The following is a 22,106-nucleotide window of genomic DNA, read 5'->3' as shown; positions in this document are numbered from 1 at the left end:
CACAACAAATAAATGTTACCAAAAGCAAGATAAGTTACTTTTCTACCTTCCTGAATAATTTTTGTTTTAACTTATTTTAAAGTGTGTTTTTCTTTTCTTTTTTTTTCTTTTCTTTTTTTCTTTTATTTAAAAACAATAGTGTCAAGTCTGCCGAACTAGTACGAAAAACGAATTTGTAATCTCATTCGAGTTTCGATAATCGCTCAAAAATCGAAAAATAAACAAAAAAAATTGGTGTAACATACATTTCCGCATGATTTATGGCATTTGTTAGATGTGTTTCTATCAGTATTTTGTTTATTTTCGATTTTTGAGCGATTGTCGATATTCGGCTATAGCTAAATGAGGCCTCCATTTTGTTTGCCTTTCCAACTCGACAGGTTTTACACTACCTTTAAAATAAACACTTTAAAAATACAAAAATAAAACTTATTTGAGTAAGTAAAAGATTTACTTAGATTGCCTTTGGTAACATTTATTTGCTGTGTATTTATTTTTATTTACCTCCCTGGTTTGGTTTATTTCTATGTCAGAAAATCCAAAAAATTATGATTGCACAAAAACTTTATGTACTTATCTGTTGGGTTAAAAAAAAAAATGAGGGAAGTGATTGTACACTAAAGTTTACAAATTCACCCAAAATTGCTGCTTCAAAAAAGAAACATAAAACCATCCTTGTGCAATTTTAGAAAGTCATTCTTAAAATGGGAAGAGGCTTTGTTGACTCTTTCCTTACTAGAATTTAAGTTTGAGTTATGTCCCTTGATTTTAGCAGGACCGAAAATGGCCGACAAGAGATTTCAGCAATTAAATTTGACTTTAAAAAGTACAGAAATGTTCTTTTTACAAGCTGTTTTAAATATTGGCATGAAACTGTATGATCACTAATGTTCCCATGTAACAGATTGGGGGCCCTATGGTAACAAGAATCAAGTAGGTTAACAAGAGAAATATGCAACTTCCACGGCTAAGCTTAAAGAATTTTAAAATAGTTTTTTTTTGGTTTTTGTATTTTTTACAAAAGTGCCACCATTTATTAAGGCCAAAAGGCCATTCGAGGATAAGGGTCGATGACCGTAAGGTAGTAGTAGTGTGGTAATCTTTAATGGTGTAGATTGGGTAGAATTTGGATTATTTTGGAGGATGGCTCAACAAGAACTTGTTCACATTAGACTTGAAGGCTACTATATTATAATCAGCTGGGAAGCAGGCCAGTAGAACAGTGTTCCATAGGTGGGTAGTTCTAGGAAAGAAGCTTTGTTCATGGAATCTGCATTTAGATTTAGGCACAGATAGAGTGGAGGAGGGAAATCATTAATAGTGGTTGTAACTAGTCATCTGTTTTTTGTGAAAGTTTAGCAAGGAGGGGGACCATAGACTGAAGCTCACATGAGCACTTTCTATGAAAATAACGATACAGAAACAAATATAGAAATATTTGACAAATAAAGAATTTACCAATAATAACAGTCGATGATAATGACAAACATTGGCTTCATTTCAAACGTCAAAGATGACACAATTGTACTTTTAGACGCTGTCTTAATTTAAGGAATATGAAAGTAGCTCATTATATAGTAATAAGAATCAAGGAGTTAGAATTATGCAGAGTCAAAGAGTGGAGATGTTGGAGGTTCCAATAACGTAATCAGTCAACGAGAAGGTGTAGTCCTTAAAGACTTACCTGGCAACTTGAGAATTGAGTCCTTAACTTGCGGCTCAACCAGTCACGCACCTAAAAATAAGACTACACTTAAAACTGGAATAAAGAAATTGTCTTGGTGTTAATTCACATGCTATCAGATTTCGGAGATATTTATTCCAGCATCCAGAAGTGATGACAAAGAAACACGGTTGAAGATATGCCTGTCTATATATCTCTTTGTTGGCAAGGGATATTTTGCTAGACTGAAGTTAGTGGTTTGTTAACAGAATTGCCATATGTTTATTAATACGTTAAACGCACACATTGATAATCAGTATGTATGTTCAATACACACAATAACTATGATGCGTCTTTGTTACATACATGTAAACACACGCATTGATGAGCACTGACTAATTAGCTTGTAAGATGCAGTAATTCCATCTGTATCCTGAAGAATTATTCAACCTCTTTGGAAATCATGGTCATTCAGCAGAGAGAACAGTAAAAGCAATGAGAAAAGATGTTATATATTCGTTATCATCGAAGGTTATCCTGAGGGGTACCAAATTGAGCTTTCGTTACATTTGAATATGTTATAAAGAGTTCTTCATTTAGGGGCACTTTTTATGTTTGGGTGTATACACTGTATAACATAAAAGATTCCGTGTGCGTATGATTGTCTCTAATATAAATGGTTGTGTGTTTGATTATCATAAAGGGAATCGTGTGTGCGACATGTAATTTCTGAACCTACCTCTGTTTATTCTCGCTGTTGAACCATCTGGAAATTTCTCATCCTGGAGGGAGACCTGATACCTGTTTGACGAAGATTTATCACTCCAAGACGATGAAATGGTTTTATAGTTTTTCATTTCACTTTCCCCAGAGGTTCTGCAGTAGGTGTAAAGTGAAATCTGCTTGTGTGGTTCTTCTTCACACACGTCAGCGTTCGTCTCCCCCCTCCCCAGTTAAGAGGGGGAGACCACGGAAAAACGTCCGTCTTCTTCAAAGCTCAAATCAAAAATCTCACAGATCTAGCCAACCACGTCACACATACGTAATTTGGTCAGCTGACCTTTGGTTCTGGTAAACGTGTCTACCTCCACGTTTACTCACCTCTCTCTCTCTCCCTTTCTCTATTCTCTTATAGAGACACAGAGAGAGAAAACAGAAAGAGTAAGAAAGCCAGAGAGGGGGGGGAGATGCTCGTTAACAAAGACACTCTCCCGCTTTCTCTCTTACCCCTGTCTACTAGATGTTCAAGCATCTTCGCCCAAAGATAACCACTAACAAACCTTCTGAGGCTCAAAGACTATCCATTTTCCTTTCTTTATTTGGACACTGTCCAACTTTCAGCTATGCAAATGGTATGGCCTTCACCTTTCTCGGGAGACATCTCAAAATATTTTTTTTCTTTTTCATGGAAGTCACTTTAGACAAGATGCTGCAATATTTTTGATATAATAAAAAGGGGTAGTTATTTAAATCGCTGCCCACATCAGCAATATTTGGCACAAGGCCGGGAAAGTGGGGAACTAAGCAGGCTCCCCTAAAGGAGGGGCACTCCTGCAATTGCAAAAGTTGCTTGAGTAACCTCGTCGGCATTCCTTGGTCAGGGCGCCTCAGGCAGTAAGCGATGAACTTACTCCACCGGAAAGCCCAATGGCAAGGCCTGGGAGAGTGGACCTCCTAGGTATTACCCAGGCGGTGTATCACAGTCTGACAGGTGCAGGGCCGGTTCTCGGCCCCTCACCTGTTGGGCTGAGTGTCAAGTAACAAATTCTTGACGTGTACAACTACCCTGCCTCCATGCAGACGAGGCCGCTAGGAGACACATCCCATTATAGTCGGACTATAATAGGGTATATAATAAACAGGGGTAGGATTCCCAAACCTTGGAAGATTCTATTTATAGACAGCAATAAGAAGTGACCAATCAAATGGAGTCACGCTTTGCTAGCAACCAATCAGAAACCAGAATCACTCCATAAAATATACTGGATCTTTTAGAGTATCTACACAAAAAGAATTTTGCTCTTTGTTTCCAAACTTTTACAATTCAAGACTTCTACGGATTGACTGTCCAATGGGAAAACCTATTTTTTGTCTTAGATTTTACAATTCAAAGCTTCTCTGGATTGACAACTGCCTTTTCTTCTGAAACTAAAGCGACTTATAATTGAAAACAAGACTTGAAGCCACTTAATATACAGAGCTAAAAACAAAAAAAAAGAAAAATACTACTTCAATGTTAAAAATCAGCTAATGATAAAGTGTTGGATAGAACAAAAAACAGCAATTTTTCCCCTCTGTCAGAAACATCAGTAATGAAATGTGACGAAAGACAAAATAGAAGTGGGCGTTACAAAGCTGCCAAAAATAAACTCAAGATCCACTTTTTACTCAACTTAAAAACAAAGCTCAATATCGCCAGTCGTCATTTGATAGCAATCCTAAGTCTCGAAAAAATGAAGTTAATAAGAATTGTGCCCCTTAGCGCGAGGATATTAGAGTTATGTCCCTTGCTTTAGGTTTATACTAGCAGGCTGTCTGATGTTGCCTGGTCGTAAAATACGCATAAATACTATATTTTAATTAATGCAAACAGAAATACCACAGGTATTAAACGTAATATAAAATTCCATTACAAAAATGAAATTAAAAAAAAATAAATGGAAAGAAACTAAGACGTGCATGCGAATATTATATTTTTCTTAAACAGTTCACTTCTTCTAAGTAAAAAAAAAATACTCAAGGTGAGATCGAAACCAAAAATTAAAAACAGTGAGTCAAGTACGATAACTATTAGGCCAGCTTGACACGTTCGTTGAAAAGTGTTTTCAAATTTACTTATTCTTAACATAAGAATCTGTCATGTGAACGATTCATCCATGCGCATTCATGAAACAGCAAACAGATAAAAATCCAATGATGCCCTCCAAGTACCATTTTTTTTTTAATTTTTACCTCTTAGCAGGCCATTTTTTCAGATAAAAACTGATTAAAAAGTTTTTCACATGTCTGAATACCTTATATACCAAATTTTAAGTCTGCAGATCAAAAATTTGTTGAGTATATAGGTTGAGAAGTGTCTTCACACACACATTATACACACACACATTTGACAAGAAATTCTTGCAGTTTTGAAGAATTGTGCCTCTTAGCAAGAGATGTTCCTTGCTTTAGGATTATATTTGCTTTGGAATAAAGATAGCTTATAACAAGCCAGGTTGCAATCCGTCACCATACCAAAAAATTAAAACTAATGTTATAAAAGTATTAAATAAAGATTAGTTTTTAGCAAGAATCATGTTGTAAAATAAATGGAGAAAAATAAAAATGAAAAAGTTTTCACTGAAAGTTCCCACTAAAATAGTTTATTTTTGCATTTAAAATTTTTTTTAATATTTTTATTCGTACATTGTAAAAGATTAATTAAAAATACTTTTCTTTTGTGGAAGTGCTGGATCTCTTCCACATTGAATCCAGGTTTTCCTAGAAACCAAATTTCGGTTTCGGATAAACTGGATGATAATCCTGGAGCAAGTGAAGCATGACCGCCTGTTAAGTAAATGAGGAAGAATTAAAGACAAAACTAAAAAAAGGAAAAATGGTAAAATGGCATAATTTATAATTAGATGCATCACAGATCTTGCTTAGGTCATTTTTATTTTAATTTATTAAATTTTTGGATTAGCACTGATTAGCACTTGTGCATTATTGTCACGGAGAACTTTTTTTGGTCTCAGTTTGAAAAACACAGATCAGGGGGAGATAATAAAAAATTTGGAAAAAAAAAGCAAAAACCTTCTCAAAAGTCACACACATTCCATTAATACGTATTCCAAACTATTTCGAAGTCAAACATTTTGACAACTTTCAGTTTTATGTAAAGAAAACTCACATTAATAAAAAGCATTTTGTGTTATTAGAATGTTCTCCATTTTATTTATTTCAATAAATGTGTAAAAAAAAAAAAAAAATGGCACACACATTCCATTAATGATTATTCATAACTATTTATAATTTTTGAAGATCATATGCTTTGACAAGTTTCATATATTTTATGTAATAAAAAAAATTAACTTTTATTTTAATTCAATAAATGTTCAGAAAATGTTTTATTTCGTGTTATTTTATTGTTGTTGACATTAGTTGAGATTTTCGATTGTCTCCCCTGATGTGCGCTCGTGACAGTAGTGCACAAGTGCCTTTGAATCTTATAACTTCATGAATTAGAAAAAGAATTTTAAAAATTTTATAGGAAGAAATCGATTCAAAATTATAATTAACATAAATAAAATCTAAACGGCTATAAAAATTACTTATAAACACTGAGAAATGTTAATTTTTGTCAAGAATTCTTATGTTAAAAAGAAGAGAAATATGTATGATGCAGTGATGCACATATCTGTGAAAAAAAATATCATGTTCCAAAAATTATCTAAATTAATCAAGTATTTTTAAGTAAGAAAATCAAATTTTATGAGTAATAGAAAAGCGTCTGCCTTGTCATCTATTTTGAAAATAATCTTTGAAAAAAAAAAAAAAAAAAAGGGGGAGGTAACCCACTAATTCAAACTTGTAATGCCGTCAAGTTCCCAATAATCGCTTAAAAACGATTTTCTTTTTAAAATAAAACTATTTGATCAATTTATGTAACATTTGTGAATGTGATATTTTTTATTTCATCATGGATATGTTGTCAGAAATTCAATTTCTTCCTTCTTTTCGTCGTTGTCTTTTATCTTTCCTCCCTTCTTTCCTTCTTTAACTTTACGTCTTTTTAACGAGCTGCTGCTGCTGCTGCTGAAAGAATCACGCCACAATTGGTTCTACTAAGAGATACTTTTCCCGCGAAAATTCAACAAGTGAAAGTCAGTTTTGGAGAGAGATTCCACGAGGGTAACACGCAAGTTACGAGCTCTGGTCCTACTCAGACATTCAAGTCTTAAAAATAGTAAAAGTTATTTCATTGTTCATAGGAATGAATAATGAGTTTCAGTAAGAGTCGAATCAAGTTGGTTGACTCGAAAAGAAAAAGAATCAATTCTAAGAAGAATTGATCTATAAACTGGACGCACGAGATGCGATTAAATGTCGGCGTGTGGAAACCGAATTGTCTTTCCATGTTGTAACCAGTGAGAATTTCATCTGACAAGAAGGACGAACGAAGGTTTTACCAAACAACATTGAGTTTTCAAATTCAAGGATTATTTTCAAAAGAACTTTCAAGGATTCTGTCACTGAAGTGAGGACAGATCGATTTGGAGTGGCGTGAAGAAAATATATATGTAAAAAAAAAAAGGACTCACACACATATATATAAAGATAAAAAAAGAAAGGTTAAAAAAAACGAAATCATTGTTTTACGCAGTAAGTTCTCTTATTCTAATTTTCCCTTATTTCTGTACTCTCTCTCTAGTGTTAATTAAGCCTTTAGTGCTTGCCATAAGGACATTTTTTGGCAGTCGAATTGGTGAACATATAAACTTTTTCTCAATAATTGAACTTTGCAGCTTTGCTGCCTTCTTTCCCCAACCCTTATGCTTTCTTTTTCCCTCAATAAAATGTCAATATTTTTTCTTATTCTTAAAAGTATTTCCTTGTCTTTATTTTTACATGTCCTGATTTTTCTAGGCTTATTAACATGAACCACGTGGGATAACCTTCACGGGACTCAGTGAATAAATTTCCCGCAATGTATATCATGTGGATTCTTTTGTTTTTAATATGTGGTAGTTCTGGACAAGAACCGATATTTTAATTATGAATTCTTTAATACCAAAAACAGCTTTTTTTATTGTCAAATTACTTAAATTACATTTAAAACAATGAATAAACATTTTCGGTGCTTCTATATTATAAAAAAAAATTGAATTTAAAGTAAAACAAATAATACCTACATAATTCATGTCACAAATAATAGCATATCCAAAAATTACGGAAAATAAGGTAGAAAAATAATTATCAATGAAAAACAGTTTTCAATAAAGAATAAAATTTGTCTGACATTTTGAATTATGTTCATTATGTGACGTAAGAAACAGAACTTGATTATCTCCCCTGTCAACTTATCTATTTTTTAGTAAGCATAACAGTGATTTCGCTTCATGTTACAAATTGTTTTTTTCATTAATAATTATTTTTCTACCTGATCGTTTGTCCTAATTTTTGGATATGTTACTAGTTGAGACATGATAATTATGTAAGTACCATTTGTTTTACTTGAAATTCAATATTTTTTCGTTTTTATAATATAGAAAGGCCACATTTTCTTATTGAATGATATTAAAATAATCAATAAAAATATTTAGTGTCGAATGAAAATACAAAGGAAAATAATAAGAGAAAATAAGAGAGGTTTGTATGTGTGTGTATATATATATATATATGTATATATATATATATATATATATATATATATATATATATATATAATCAACCACTCTGATGAGTTGTAGATGACAAAACACGTGTCAGTGGATAATTATATTTTAAAAACAATAAATATGCCACTCCCCATTTGGAGGTACCAAATTAGTAAAAGGGAAAATTATTCCCAACATCTGGTTATTACGGTTTATTTCCAATATCCTTATAGGACTCTTTGACATATTTCCATTATATAGACGCCTGGTGTGAACGGAAACCCCACGATATCATTATACCATCTTTAGACAGAACAAATACTACCCTTGGATCTTAACCAAAAGACCAAGAAGGTATATTTTAGTTTCACGTACAGCTCAAAAGGGACATCATTTTTTTATTTTAATTTTTTTTTTTTTTTTACATTGTGTCTTTGGTGATCGGGAGATCCTATTTATTAAAAAGGAGCATAGAAAGTGATAACATACTATGAACATTAAACTAACGTATCTATAAGCTAATTTAATGTTCGTAGTATGTTATTACCTTTTATCCTCCTTTTTAATGAATAGGATCTTCCAATCGAATAATTTATAATCTGGAAACCATGACACACGTACTGTGCGGGGGAGGAAGGGGTGTAAGCTTATTTTACATCAAAGTTCAAATTTACGCACATCAGCCCTTTTGAGGAGTTTATAAAAATGAAGCAGAATGTACCTTTTATATTGTCTTTGCATCTCTTGCTATGTCCTCGAGTGGCTTGTGCCCAGACATCATCGCCATGGAACAAAAGCTCTCTCATGCAAGTCTCATTTTTCTGAACAATTGGAATTTTATGCAATTTCAAGATCGATTGTCACATCCCTGTTCTCTGCTCATCCTTGTTTTATCGTTATTTTCATGGCAGGTGCTCGTCTGAACTCCAATCTCTGGTCCCCCCTCGCCAATCTTTCACGAAAAACACCCGTCTAGCTGAATCCACTGTGAAAAATTTTCCCCACTCTATATCTGTGCCTAAATCAAAACGCGGATTTCATGAGCAAAGCTTCTTTCTTAGAACTGCACGCCTGTGGAACTCTGTTCCGTCTGCCTGCTTCCCTCTGGACTATAACTTGGATGTCTTCAAGTCTAATGTTAACAAATTCCTAATGAACCGCCCCCCCTAATTAAACACTTCATAAAATCTCCTCACTAACGTAATGTACTTGCAATAACCCTTATCCCTGAGTGGCTTCCGGGCCAGAAGGAGGCTGGGAATTTCTCTATCGATTTATCTGCCAGCCATCCATCTCAATCTCTCGCTGCATCCAAACAAAAATCTTTCACCTTTTTGGAATCACGACAGACTGTAGACTGTCAAACTGGAACTCTTGATTGACTAGAAAACATGTGCATTCCTATTTATTTTGCAAGGTATGTGTATGGGGTGGTAATCCCCGTTACCCTGCCTGCACTCAAAATACATTGACCTGCCTTGTGACCCCCTTGCTGCATCCAGGTGTATGTGTTGCCAATGAAAGTCAATGGGTTTAATCTATGTAACCGCTAACCCTTTTTGACCCCTTCGCACTCAACTTGACACAAGCAAGCTCGGCTCAAACTAGTACCACGTTATTGACACACAACAGTACGGACATTAAAGGTTCTATGGCATTAATATATAGATTGGTAGAATATGAACACGAATTTACCATCACAGTCCATTTTCGATTTTCTGCCTCTGGAAATACAATTGAGTTTTTACTGTGGAATACACTATCGGTTACTTCAAACTTGTATCGCGGAAGGCAATGCATGAAGACCCAATCAGAAGCTGCTCCTTTCACCAGCTAAAATAAAGAAAAAGAGAAATTTAATTAAAAAAAGAAATGATTGGAGCAGATGTAGCAACAAGACTATGCACAGATGAATAGTGGCTATATAAATATATAGGATATTAGTTGAGGTTAGAAGTTTTGGGACCGGTAAAGATAACCTACCTTCTTTGCAGCAGACTTGGCAGTATTTTGTATATACTTATTTCACTTCGTGTTGCTTTACAATGTTAAGACGTTCGACTCTCAGGCAGAGCATGATTTTACTACAGTGTGAAGGTCAAGGATTCAGCTATTGCCTTGCATGCGTGAGCATTCGATCTGCTCTCCTGCTTGATATAGAACATGATATCAGCAAATACACTCATCTCATACATTATTGCATCAAAGCAGTTGTTTATGAAGATCAGAAATAGCATAGTTCCAAGTGTTTACCCCAGAGACACACCTGCATCGATGTACTATTGTTTGGATGTAGGCCAAAGAGAACGGCCTGGATTCCAGTGTCCGTCAATGTCTGGCTCTCTGTTCCAATAACCACTGATGCCTGGCTCCAGGATCCAACTTCTTCAACCTCTGTTTCTGTTGATTCAGCCCTTGGCCACATCCACACAGACCGGAGCTACCAAAGACATCACATCACACTTCATACACATCCATGTCAATCTCTGTGTGATGTCATCCTATACTGTCCAGAATCCAGTTTCCACATCTCCAGGCTTTTCCAGTGTCCTACATTCCTGTCCATCCAGTATTCATTGCTGCCCTGGTACATTTTCTGTTCTCCAACCTTCCTGATTCCAGAATCTTCATCGATCGACTATCCAGTTCCTCATTTTTCCTCATGTAAATATGGCAAAATAAATGTATTTCTTTTACAATCGTTCATTTGCGTTTGTCCTTAGTTCTGAAGTATGGGATATCAGTGAATGAAAGCCTTAATGGAGGAGGTATTTTGGTTGTTTCTAGGGAGTATTTGGTTGGATTTCAGAAATTATTGTGAATTTTATTAATGACTAGTAGAGTGCCCAGTGTTGTCTGGACTTAAAATATTCTTAAATATGATATTTTAATTTATGCAGATTACATATTTATCGTTATCGAGCCAATTCTCTTGATTATTATATTGTACCTAATATATAATAGAGATTTTTTTTTTTAATTTTTTAAAAAGAGAAAATTATGGTGCCATAAAAAAAAACACAAAACATTTAGCGCTTTCGTTTGTTTTTACTATTTGAGCTATTGTCAGACGGATAAGAAATAGTTAAAAATGAACCTACTTCTTTATATATTTAATTTTTTTTTTTAATATTAAATAAATATATAAAGAATTATGTTTATTAAAAAACAGCTTCACCGGATTTATATAATCATTTATTTACTGGACTCATTATCTAAACAAAGAAGAAACCAGAGAATTATGCCTACTTCGGATTGTTACCTTATGCCGTAGATTATTTAAAATACGAATTGGATCCCTTTACCTCACTGCTACCAAAGATTTTCACGTCGGAATTTACCATACAATTTGGATATGAAATTTTCATTTTGAACCAATATATAATTTCTCTTACTCTATATTTTAAAACTTTAAAAACTTTTATGATTTTCTATGTTTATTGTTTTTAGCAAATTAGATATAAACCATTATAATATTTTCTAATATTTTCTCCTCTGAGGAGATGCGTAGAATAAAAATTTCTAGATTTGAAATTTAACCATTTCACATCATAAAATTAAAATTACTAAATTTTGATTATATATATATATACTAGCAAAAGTACCCGTTGTTGACTGGGTTCAAAAACAGCCTGCAGAAAATGGACTCTGATTTATGAAAGTATGATAGGTTATGAAAAGGAAGGGTTGTAAATTTGGGTTGAATTTGGGGGTATCAAAACCAAAGCAAAATATGATGAAAGTAAAAATAAAATAGATAACCCCCATAATTTATTATCCCATACCTGTTCACACTGAAACACTTATCACAATATTCTGTGGATCTATATTAAAAAACCTTGTTAAACTTTGTGACATATTCCCATTCTATGGAGGTCAGGTACAAACAAACACCCCATAATTTTATTATACCATATTTCTTCAAACTGAAACATAATTATCAAAGTATACTTATGTAGATAGATATGAAAAGTTTTTAAAGTTTGTGCCTATTTCCATTCTATGGAGGCCAGGCGCGAACGCAGACCCCACAATTTTATTATACCATCCCTATTTAAGTTAAAACATACTTATCAAAGTATTCTTATGTACATCTATATTAAAAACACTTGTAAACGTTTTTTTTTAATTTTTTATTTCCATATTTTGTGGACCAGGCATGAACGCAGACTCCACAATTTTAATGAACCACTGTTCTGCCAGATCAAACATACCCATTCCTGTGTCTCGATACATCTTCCATCATTATATGTAATCAGTTGTTTAAAATAGTCAACCATATAGGAGCCTATTCGTGACCAGACACACACATACAGACATTCAGCTTTATATTATAGATATATATAAAGAATGATCTATAAAAAATGCAATCATCTGACCCATTTTTGCACTGCTTTGCGACTTTGCATTTTTGAGGAGATGCAGTTTGAAAAAGTGGAGACAGGCATAGTGTTTCATAAATTAGATTTCATAGGTGGCAATAGGGTCACATTTTAGAGGCATCACACTATATTGTCAACAATAAAATACAAAAAAAAACTAATTTTAAAAATACACTTACCTCATCATTGACTACATAATCAGCAAACAATTTCAGCCTCATTTCCTTCTCTTCCTCTTGGCCCATGCTTACCCAAGTGTCCGTGATTATGACGTTGGCCTGATCCACTGCTTCTTTCGGATCATTCGTGTAGTGGAGCACGGAACCCGTCTGAGATAAAACGAGAAAATAAAACGAAGAACAAAACTTTAAAAAGTTTAAAACTATTGTAAGAAATAGTCACATGTTATTTTCTATTGTAAACATAAAGTTCTCATTTTTTCTTAGTAGTGGAACAGATATTAACAAACCCAGATGGTATGTTAAAAATCGCACCATTAATCTTGCACGTGACATCTTTTTCTCTCTCTTTCTACTGTTAAATATCTAGGCTGCGTGTACCAAAAATATTATTCTAACAAATACAAGAAATAATATAAAAGAATTATCAAATGTAAAAATTAATAAATGAATAAAAAATATGAACCTGACACCAAGCACTGGCATGGAAAGAACCAGCAAACTTGATCAATTGTAAAAAAGAAAACGTGAACAGTGAACAAGGCATAAAAAAATGACTAAGTTCAGCATTTGCACACATCCAGCTGCCAAAGTCCCCAGGGTATGTCAAATCCTGGTAAAAATGAACAAACGGTGCAATTTGAGTTCTGCACCATGCAAAAAAAAAAAGAAAGAAACGACTAAGTCCATCATTTGTCCCCACCCCCCTCAATTTAGCCCCAAAAGTCCCCAAGGCCTTAACATATTTAAATTTGAGTTCAGCATCATGCAAAACTGCTAAATAGACATACACAGAAAATTTTGGACAAATATGGTAAAATAGTCCCCAAAATGGAGTGTTTTTATTAGCCCTAAAAGAGCCCTTGGGGCACACCCAAGAGTTATCGCAAAGTATAGACAAACAAAATTATATAGAATTAGTTAGTCACAACTTTTTAGAAAGTTTTACAAAAATCCAAGGCATCAATTTATTTTTAATCAGCACAAAATGTCAATTTTAGCCAGTTCAACCTGAAAGGCACCCCTAGAGGAACAACCAGAGTTTTCCCGGAAAATCCGTTCTGTTACTTTTTTATTCATATCATGTTTAATGTTTGTGCAAAATTTAAAAAAAAATTTCAAGGTGTAGTTATTGAGGAACGGACAAATGGACAAGGGTGAATTTACAGGTCCATCCTCCTTTTGTCGGGAGGACCAAAAGAAAAAAAAAAAAAAAATGAAAGAGAAGTTAAATGTTTGAAAGGTAATTTTCAGTAAAAGTTTTACACAAATGTAATCAAGTTGAGCCAAATTCAGGTCAATTCAATGAAACAACAATGGCCAAATAAAACGTTCTTAGTATGTGACAATCCCATCCCATTACAGATGATCACAAATGATTATATATAATAATAATTGCAAAGGACATCAAGGTTAGTTGACAATTTGGGCCAGAGGAAAATCAACCCATCGAATTCCTGTGTGTGAATCTCCCTCTTAACAACTAACCAGCTGTTATCACCAAGAATAAAGATACAAGGTACCTTGAATAAGTTTCCAGGCTTGCTTTTGTGCAGACATTTTAAATTCTTGTCGACTCTTGAAAATTCAGTATGTTACTGCTATACATCTTAGGAGATGACTGGCCAATTTTTATGATTCCAGGTTCAAATAAACAGCCACAGCAGGAATTGGAATACACCTGACTAAAGCCCTGGTTGTCACAGCTGGTGAATTTCAAAAATGCAATCTGAATGTGAGGACACTTTAGAAGAATGATATGCAATATAATTCTGTTGTAAACTTGGAAAAAATGACGCAGAAACGTATGGAACGCTTCAGACTGCTTTTGGATCATCTTATATCAATAAGATCCAATATCAGTTTTTAGATTAAGAGATTCAAGGATGGCAAGGAGTCTGTGAGGGATAATGAGAGATGTGGGGAGAGTAAGAAAGTCAGAAAACCAGAGTTGATTGGCCAAATAAAGAATTTCATGAATAAGGACCATTTTGTGTCTATAGAGACAATAAGTGCACAATTTGATGTCAGTGTGGGAACTGTACACACAATTATTCATGAGGAACTGAAGATGCGGAAGATTTGAGTAAAGTTTGTCTCAAAGGTGCTCCATCCTTGTCACAGACTATTTGACCAAGATGGGCATCAAGACAGTTCCTCACCTTCCCTATAGTCCACACCTTGCTCCTTGTGACTTTTGGTTGTTTCCTAAGCTTAAGAAAAACCTTAGCGGCCATCATTATAAGAGAATTGAGGAGATGAAAGAGGCTGTGATGTGGGTCATTGACATGCTCACGAAAGAGAACTTCCATGATGCCTTCCAGGAGTTGTTGGAATGGTACAAGTGCATTGCAGCTGGAGGAGATTACTTCGGAGAGGACTAGAGTTTCATGTGTGTGCTACCAATAAAATGTCCATACGAAAAAGTCTGGAAACTTATTGAAGGCACCTCTATATTGTTATATGTTTTATATATCAGTGCGTTGTCATTCTTTTCAACACGGCAGAAATACAACACTTGGCGTTCTTGTAAGGATGGCATATGTGACCTTTAGGGTAATAATTTGGTGTCTTTTTCTGACCATGTGGTGTCTGAAAACAGATTTCTTCTCAGTTGAATGTAAGCAAGCAAGGCATTAACAGCATGCCAATTTGATTGTTTTTTTTTTTAATCATTTCGGTGCTCGTCTACAATTGGGCCAATAAAAAATTTTTTTTCAAGAAAAATCTTTATGATGTATGTACCTGTCACTGCATGAAGATGCCATATTCTAAAAGTCACGTAAATCGATTACAATATCACTTCTCTGGGAAAAGAGGTTGCGCAGAATAGAAAAGGGTATTATCACCAGGTTTCGAAGCCAGTTTTGAACTCTGTTAAGGCAGCATCGTGTAGTCCGAACAGCTTTAGTTCAGATGTGGCAACAGTACTCCATTTTAGGACGTACTTGGCTCTTATACAGGTTTTGGGAATTTGGACGGAATTTTGAACCCTTTATTTACTTCACGGGGGTAGTATGCTCTTGTTCCGTCAGCCATGACTGGATGGAGGCCCGAAGTAATTCACAATTGTATTTTTTGGTCACCCACAGTGAGGAGTGAACCATCAACATCAAAAAAAGGGCCCGTGGTGCAGTGGCTAGAGTACTTGGAAAATATCAATTCTAAAAGTGATATTCTCCTGAAAGCTGAAGGTTCAATTTTGAGTGTGTGCTCAAAAAAATTGGCTGAAAAATACAATTGCGAATTACTTAGAACCTCTATCCAGTCATGGCTGACAGGACAAGAGCATGCTATCCTCGTGAAGAAAATAAAGGGTTCCATTCGAAATTCCATCCAAATTCCCGAGTTCAATAAGATATACCTGAAGAAGGTCGGAAATTACATCGACTGAAACGTTGTGAAAATGACACTCAAGATAAGAACAGGAGTCCGGTGAATCAAAATAATACAAAAAGCCCTTCTATAAGTAAGATATTTAATTGAGTCTGTCGGGTGTAGGTGGCCGAATGTTAAAACAGTATTATAGTGAAGGCAATAAAAAATTAAGAAGCATAAATCACCAGTTATCTTCAAGCTGTATATTTTCCAGTGGAGATTAGCCATGCTCAAATATAAAGTTTACCGAGGGAGAAAACTTTTCTTCGTTGGTACTTTCAAGCTTTCTGTCTGATCTGCAGATCATAAAGGTGTAGATGTAGTCCTTCAAAGTTTCAGTCGAGATTAATATCCTTTACAGTTTGATTAATTCTCATGTGATCAAAGCACCTCACACCTTTTCCGTGAAAGGAAAGAAATGATGAGGCTATGTTTATAACTGCACAAGTATGATGTCATCTCTATCTGGCAGTGAATCAAGATCACGAATATATAAGCGTAACTGGATTAGGAAGTAAAATAACTAAAAGAGTTTCATAAAGTCTGATTACCTTCGACGCAACCTTGTCACAATACTTGATAACGTCTTCATTCGGTTCAAAATCCTAAACAAAAAAGAAAGAAAAAAAAGTTCTTAAAAATTGCGAGCATTAAAATACTTGGGTTTTTTTTTTTTTTTGCTTGTCCAGAAATCTGTCCATATCAAAAAATGAAAACAAAAATGTGTATGATGTATATATCTGCGATAGATCATACTCCAAAAGTTATGTAAACTTGTGAAAAGAGACAGACGCCAGTAAGTAAATAAGCAAAACTAGATAAGTTTGAAAATGATATTAGGAAAAGGCTAGAATTGAACCCAGTAGGCAAGTTTTAAAAGATAATAGAGATTGAAATGTTAGGAGTGTGGAACGAAATGCATTGTTCTCGCAAATAACTAAATATTACTTATGTCGGAGTTAGAACGATTGTCCATTCTTTCAGAAATAACTGGATATTAAAAATGTAAGCAGTATGCCGTCTTTACCATAGGGTCGGTCTTAGGTCATGGGGCCAGTTAAGACGTTTTGTCGCGTGGTGTTGGTGCTGATGATAACGTCACAATAAAAAACAACGGGGGGGGGGGATCAACACTGCCAGGTGTCTCGATTCTAAGGATGGGACAAGAGGGCGCGGCTTACTCAGCTCGAGGTGATTGTGTCTTCACCAGTACCGCCGGCCGACTACTCTTTTCGCCAATACCGCCGGCCGACTCCTCTCCTGCTAAAATCTGCACGATTTTTTATATGATTTCTGTCACGTTCGCCCAGAGACTCCGACCTACACGTAAGCGTAACTATCTGCTAGATACTCGATTTCGTTGACATAGAATGATCGAATATCGACCGAGACATTCCATGTATTGTTCGTCTGATTTCTATTTTTAGACGTGAGTTTTTTTTGTTTAAATTAAGAAAGATGGACCTTATTTTGCATGTTTCCATATTTAACAAACAAAAATAAAACACCACCAGCGCCAATTCCGCTTTTCGGGCAGCACTATCTAACAGTGACCATCATTCAAAATCAAGATGCCTGACCGTGTCACAGCAGATATAAATGTCATCATCGTTCTGAGCCCCCGTTATAAGTGTCTCAATATGTACCCTATTATCTTTCGATATGAACGCCCCCTACGCAACTGATCAAGTAATTTTACTTTTACAAAAAAAAAAATTTAATTAAATTTTATGAATATTCCTGGATGGACTGCTTTGTAACGTACAAAACAAAAAAAAAAAAAGACGAAATGTTGCACCCCTCTACCTGTTCTTCAAGTATTTGAATGGTATATGCTCTGATGAACAACAAGCCCTTATACCCCCCTCAGCATAAATATCCCCGACAAACTCGACAAGAAGCAAAATCCCACCTCTACACAGTAGTAGAGATCCTCAAACGCCAGAAAGCCTTCTACTCTGCCAGTTTTTTCCCCAGAACTGCTAGACTTTGGAACTCCCTCCCGGATTTCTGCTTCTCTAACTGTATTGACATGTAGAAGTTCAAGTGTAATGTAAACTTACATCTTGCTGCTAAACTCCCAGCAATTATGTTCCAGATAAAAGCCCCCCCACTCCCTACATCAAAATGGCACTAAGCCTTGTTTGGGGTGAAAAAGAAATAAAAAAAAATTTTTTAAATTCAAACTTGCAAGATTTTGGTTGTAATGCCTACAAATTCCCATTAATCACTTAAAACTTATTTTATTTATAAAAATAAAAATACTTGATCAATTTACACGATTTTTGGAATATGATATTTTTGTTTTGCCACAGGCATATGCACCATACAAATTTTTCTTTACTTTTGTTTTTTTTTAATATGGGGGAATTCTGTACAAGCGCCTTTGTTTTATTTGACTAAACAGATAAAACCATGTTTAAAATGCAAATATTTTCTTAAAAATTATTAGTTTCATTTTGTTTACTTAAGCTTGACTTATCAATTTTGGATAGAAAAATAAGATATTAATAATCAGAGAATTTTTTTTTTTTTTTCATAACTAGAAATATCCTTGTGTTGTTAGAAAGTTGATGGTCTTATGTTGCTACATGATGCAAGGTGGCAAATATTTCTTAATTAATTGGTAGTCTAACAAGATTTGTAAAAAGTTCTTAGAAGCATCTTTAAGAAATTTTGAAGAAAAATCCAAAATGTTTTTGAAACCATGTTTAATATTTCATTAAAAATCTCTTCATTTTTTTTTTTTTTTTTTACTTTAATTTTTATATTATTAATTTCAAAGATAATAAAAAATATTCACAATCAGAGAATGTTTATTATTAACTAGCGAGGGATACCCGGCGTTGCCTGGGTGTTTGGAGGTGTGTGTGGAAACTCCGGGATGGGGGGGGGGGTAAAAAAAATGTTTTGGTAGGTAGGTAAGTATGAGGATCGAACCCTTGAGACAAAGTTGTAAATTAAAGTGTGAAAAAAAACAAAACGTGCAACGTTAACCATTGCCCCACCGCGAGATGCTAACGGAAACACGTTTGAATTTATTTAATTACTTGGATTTGGCAGGTGCCCGTTTTAATGACTTAATGAGGTCAAGTTTGACTGCGGGATAGTATTTCATTTACTGCGGGAACGCTTCCCAAGATGTTATAGGAAAAAGACTAACCCACATGCGGCGAGTGACAAATGTTGAATATTTATCTTCCCAAAGTCGATCAAATTAAATAGACAGGCGAGCTTCATTGTTAACTGAGATATTACGATTTATATGTGATATAAAAAGTTTTAAAAAGTTGTTAGGTGACCGACCGTTTCTCCGAAAAAAGCCTTTTGTAGACATACAGAAAAAGCGAACACACATACAAACATTTTCGCTTTTATATATATAGATTATTTTGTCTCATGTTGTTATCGAGGTGGAGATCAGATGTTACACAATCTATGATGGAGTATATCTCTTTAATTTTGAACTATTTTAGGCGCATAGGCACGGCAGTGTAGATTTCACAAAAGCTCTTAGAAGTATTTTCAAGAAATTTGAAAATTTGAATAAAAATAAAAAATGTTGATGTATCTTTAAATCATATGAATGTTTCTATTCAGTTTCAAGAGTTTCCCCTCGTTGCAGGGTTTTATTTTTTCTTTGAGAAGGGGTTAGTTCATTGTTATTCGCCTGAAGTGTCCCTATCAGAGGTAATGCTGATGGAGCTGCTCAGGCAATTTTTGGTAGGACAGAATACACTTATCCTGGTGACTGGCTTTTCAAAATCACACTTGACTTTGTGTCTAACCTCCTGGAGAGGACATGAATATACTCGATGCATCGGACACACAAAAAAAATAAATAAAATGTTCATTTTTCAAAAAGTTTTAAAAAAAAAAGAAAAAGCTTTTTTTTATATTTATTTTTATTTTTTTCTATTACCTTTGGTGTTGCGATCCGCATTTCCATTCCGAGCTTAGCACAGGCTATCATAAGTGAGTGGGTTATATTGTTGCCATCACCGACCCACGATAATTTTAAACCCTTCAGCTGACCAAAATGTTCCTGGAAGAAAAAAAAAAAAAAAAAAAAAAAAGGACTGAAAGTCAACTCAAGAGGTCAAAGTTCAAAGTCTTACCTTTTAACGTTCGTTGAAAAGTTCAGAATTTGCATCATGTATGGATATACTGACAAAAATTTCTTTTTTTTTTTTATTAAACATATGGAGAAGCATGCTGTAGTTTACATGGAGGTCACCTCTTATCAAGGCCCAAAGGCCACTCAGGGATAAGGGTTATTGCGTGTACAGTAATCAATGAGATAGTATTGTAGTAATCATTAGTATTGGGGGTTTTGATAGAGTGTCTTACTTAAGGGGGCGGTTTGTCAGGAGTTTGTTTATGTTGGACTTGAAGACGTCCAAGTTGTAGTCAGGTGGGAAACAGGCAAGCGGCAGAGAGTTCCACTGGCGTGCAGTTCTAAGAAAGAAGCTTTGCTCGTGGAATCTACGTAGCATTGTGTATAGTGTGTTGCAGTTGGGTACAAGAAACGGTAAACAGGAATAATGAGAATATTGAAAGATTTTGCTAATTTTAAATTCCAGGATATCTATTTACCAATATAATGTGTCGAACCAGGATTGTATAGTTCTCAGATTTTCAAGGTATACCGCTTCTTCAGGAAAGAAGAAAAAGAAAAATTACCTGCAATTACCCAATGAAGGTGTGCACGCCAAAGATGGAAAAAAGCGCGCACACACACAGTACGAAAATATGTCTAGATTCTGAAGATGCTTCTGTTTAATCTGGCCGTTTAGCGATCAAAACTATGTAACATGAAGTCTGAGAGACTGATGAAAAAAAAAAAAATGAATATATTAAGATTTGTCTATTCAAGCAGGACATAATATATATATAATGAATGACAAAATATTATATTCCAAAATTCGTGATGTTGACCATTTATTCCTTTAATTCAGTTGACTTATACAATTCTTAACAATATGTTTCGTAGCGCAAAATCAATCACTTAATTATTATATCAACTAGTGAATCGTATTATGCCCTTAACTCATCAGAAGAAATAGCAACAATCAATCCGTCAAAAGGAAATGAAGTGTGATTTGACATGATTAAAATCCGAAAATTGGAAGAGAAGCTGCAAATACCTTTATATCTTTCAATTACGCCATATTGAATTTTTTCCTGATGAGTTAAGGGCATAATAGATTCACTGATTGATATAACAATTGATTGATTTTGCGCTATGAAACAGATACTGTCAAGAATTGTATAAGTCAACTGAATTAAAGGAATAAATTATAAGATGGTCAACATCACTAATTTTGGAATATAACTTTCTCTTTTTGTCATTTAGTCTCTATATTGCTTTGTAATTACATTGAGCTTCTTAAATAAGGATTGATATAAATTATAAGAAAATATATTTCTACAGAAATATAAATATATATATATATATATATATTTATATTTCTACAGAAATATAAATATATATATATATATAAAATGTGTGTGTGTGTGTGTGTTAGTAATAGGATGATTCCAATATTTCTTCAATTCTGGTACAATTACAGATTTTTTTCTGAATTACCGATTCCGATAAAATCATTAAATACCGAGTGAAAGAGCTTTTTGTTTTGAATTACCATAAGAACATGTTATATTAGCACATATTTTTGCAAACGTAAAAATTACTTGTGGGGTGCATATATAAATTTTTGTCTTAGTGGTTGTTTAAAATCAATAAATATTTATAATTTTATTTTTATAACCAACAATGGCGACTGAAGTTTTAAGCAAAACCAAACAAAATAATACAATTAAAATAATCGTTTTTATCATTGAAAATCAGGCACAAATTATTCCATACCTATTCCGACACCCAAAAATGTACCGATTTGTCTCATTCCCGATCTCAATAAATCATGCCAATGCACATACATTTTATGTATTCATTGCCTGATTTGTCTATTGAAACAGATCATATATATATTTGTAGGATTTAGTTAAATTCTGCAAAGTAAAAAAATATAAAATATTTAGAAAACAAATTGTTTGGAAAAAGTTTAAATTTGTTTGTAATCCTGGTTTCAAACAATAAATTTTTTTAATAATAATACCTTTTCTTTTAAACAGATCATTATGAAAC

The 22,106-nt window shown here is 34.0% G+C and overlaps 1 protein-coding gene across 2 annotated transcripts in view; it reads right to left on the bottom strand.

Moving 5' to 3' along the window:
* Positions 1-5,003: 5,003 nt before the first annotated feature.
* Positions 5,004-22,106, bottom strand: part of LOC145248256 (ornithine transcarbamylase, mitochondrial-like) — a 54,450-nt gene continuing 37,347 nt past the window's right edge. The window contains exons 6-10 of one of the 2 annotated variants that reach the window (XM_080110131.1): positions 19,881-20,003; positions 16,510-16,563; positions 12,581-12,730; positions 9,715-9,852; positions 5,004-5,209 (exon numbers count right to left, since the gene is read on the bottom strand). In XM_080110131.1, the coding sequence (XP_079966257.1) occupies positions 5,144-5,209; positions 9,715-9,852; positions 12,581-12,730; positions 16,510-16,563; positions 19,881-20,003 (531 nt within the window). In that variant the 3' untranslated portion in view covers positions 5,004-5,143. Of the gene's footprint in view, positions 5,210-8,412; positions 8,904-9,263; positions 9,853-12,580; positions 12,731-16,509; positions 16,564-19,880; positions 20,004-22,106 lie in introns of those variants that run through there. The other variant, XR_013863349.1, reaches the window with a different exon arrangement.

This window comes from Euprymna scolopes, chromosome 26 (genome assembly GCF_053919585.1).
Source record: "Euprymna scolopes isolate OS-2025 chromosome 26, ASM5391958v1, whole genome shotgun sequence".
In the NCBI taxonomy this organism is placed as follows: Eukaryota; Metazoa; Mollusca; class Cephalopoda; order Sepiida; family Sepiolidae; genus Euprymna; species Euprymna scolopes.
Note: the sequence above shows the minus strand (reverse complement) of the source record. Positions and strands in the feature narration are given on the sequence as shown.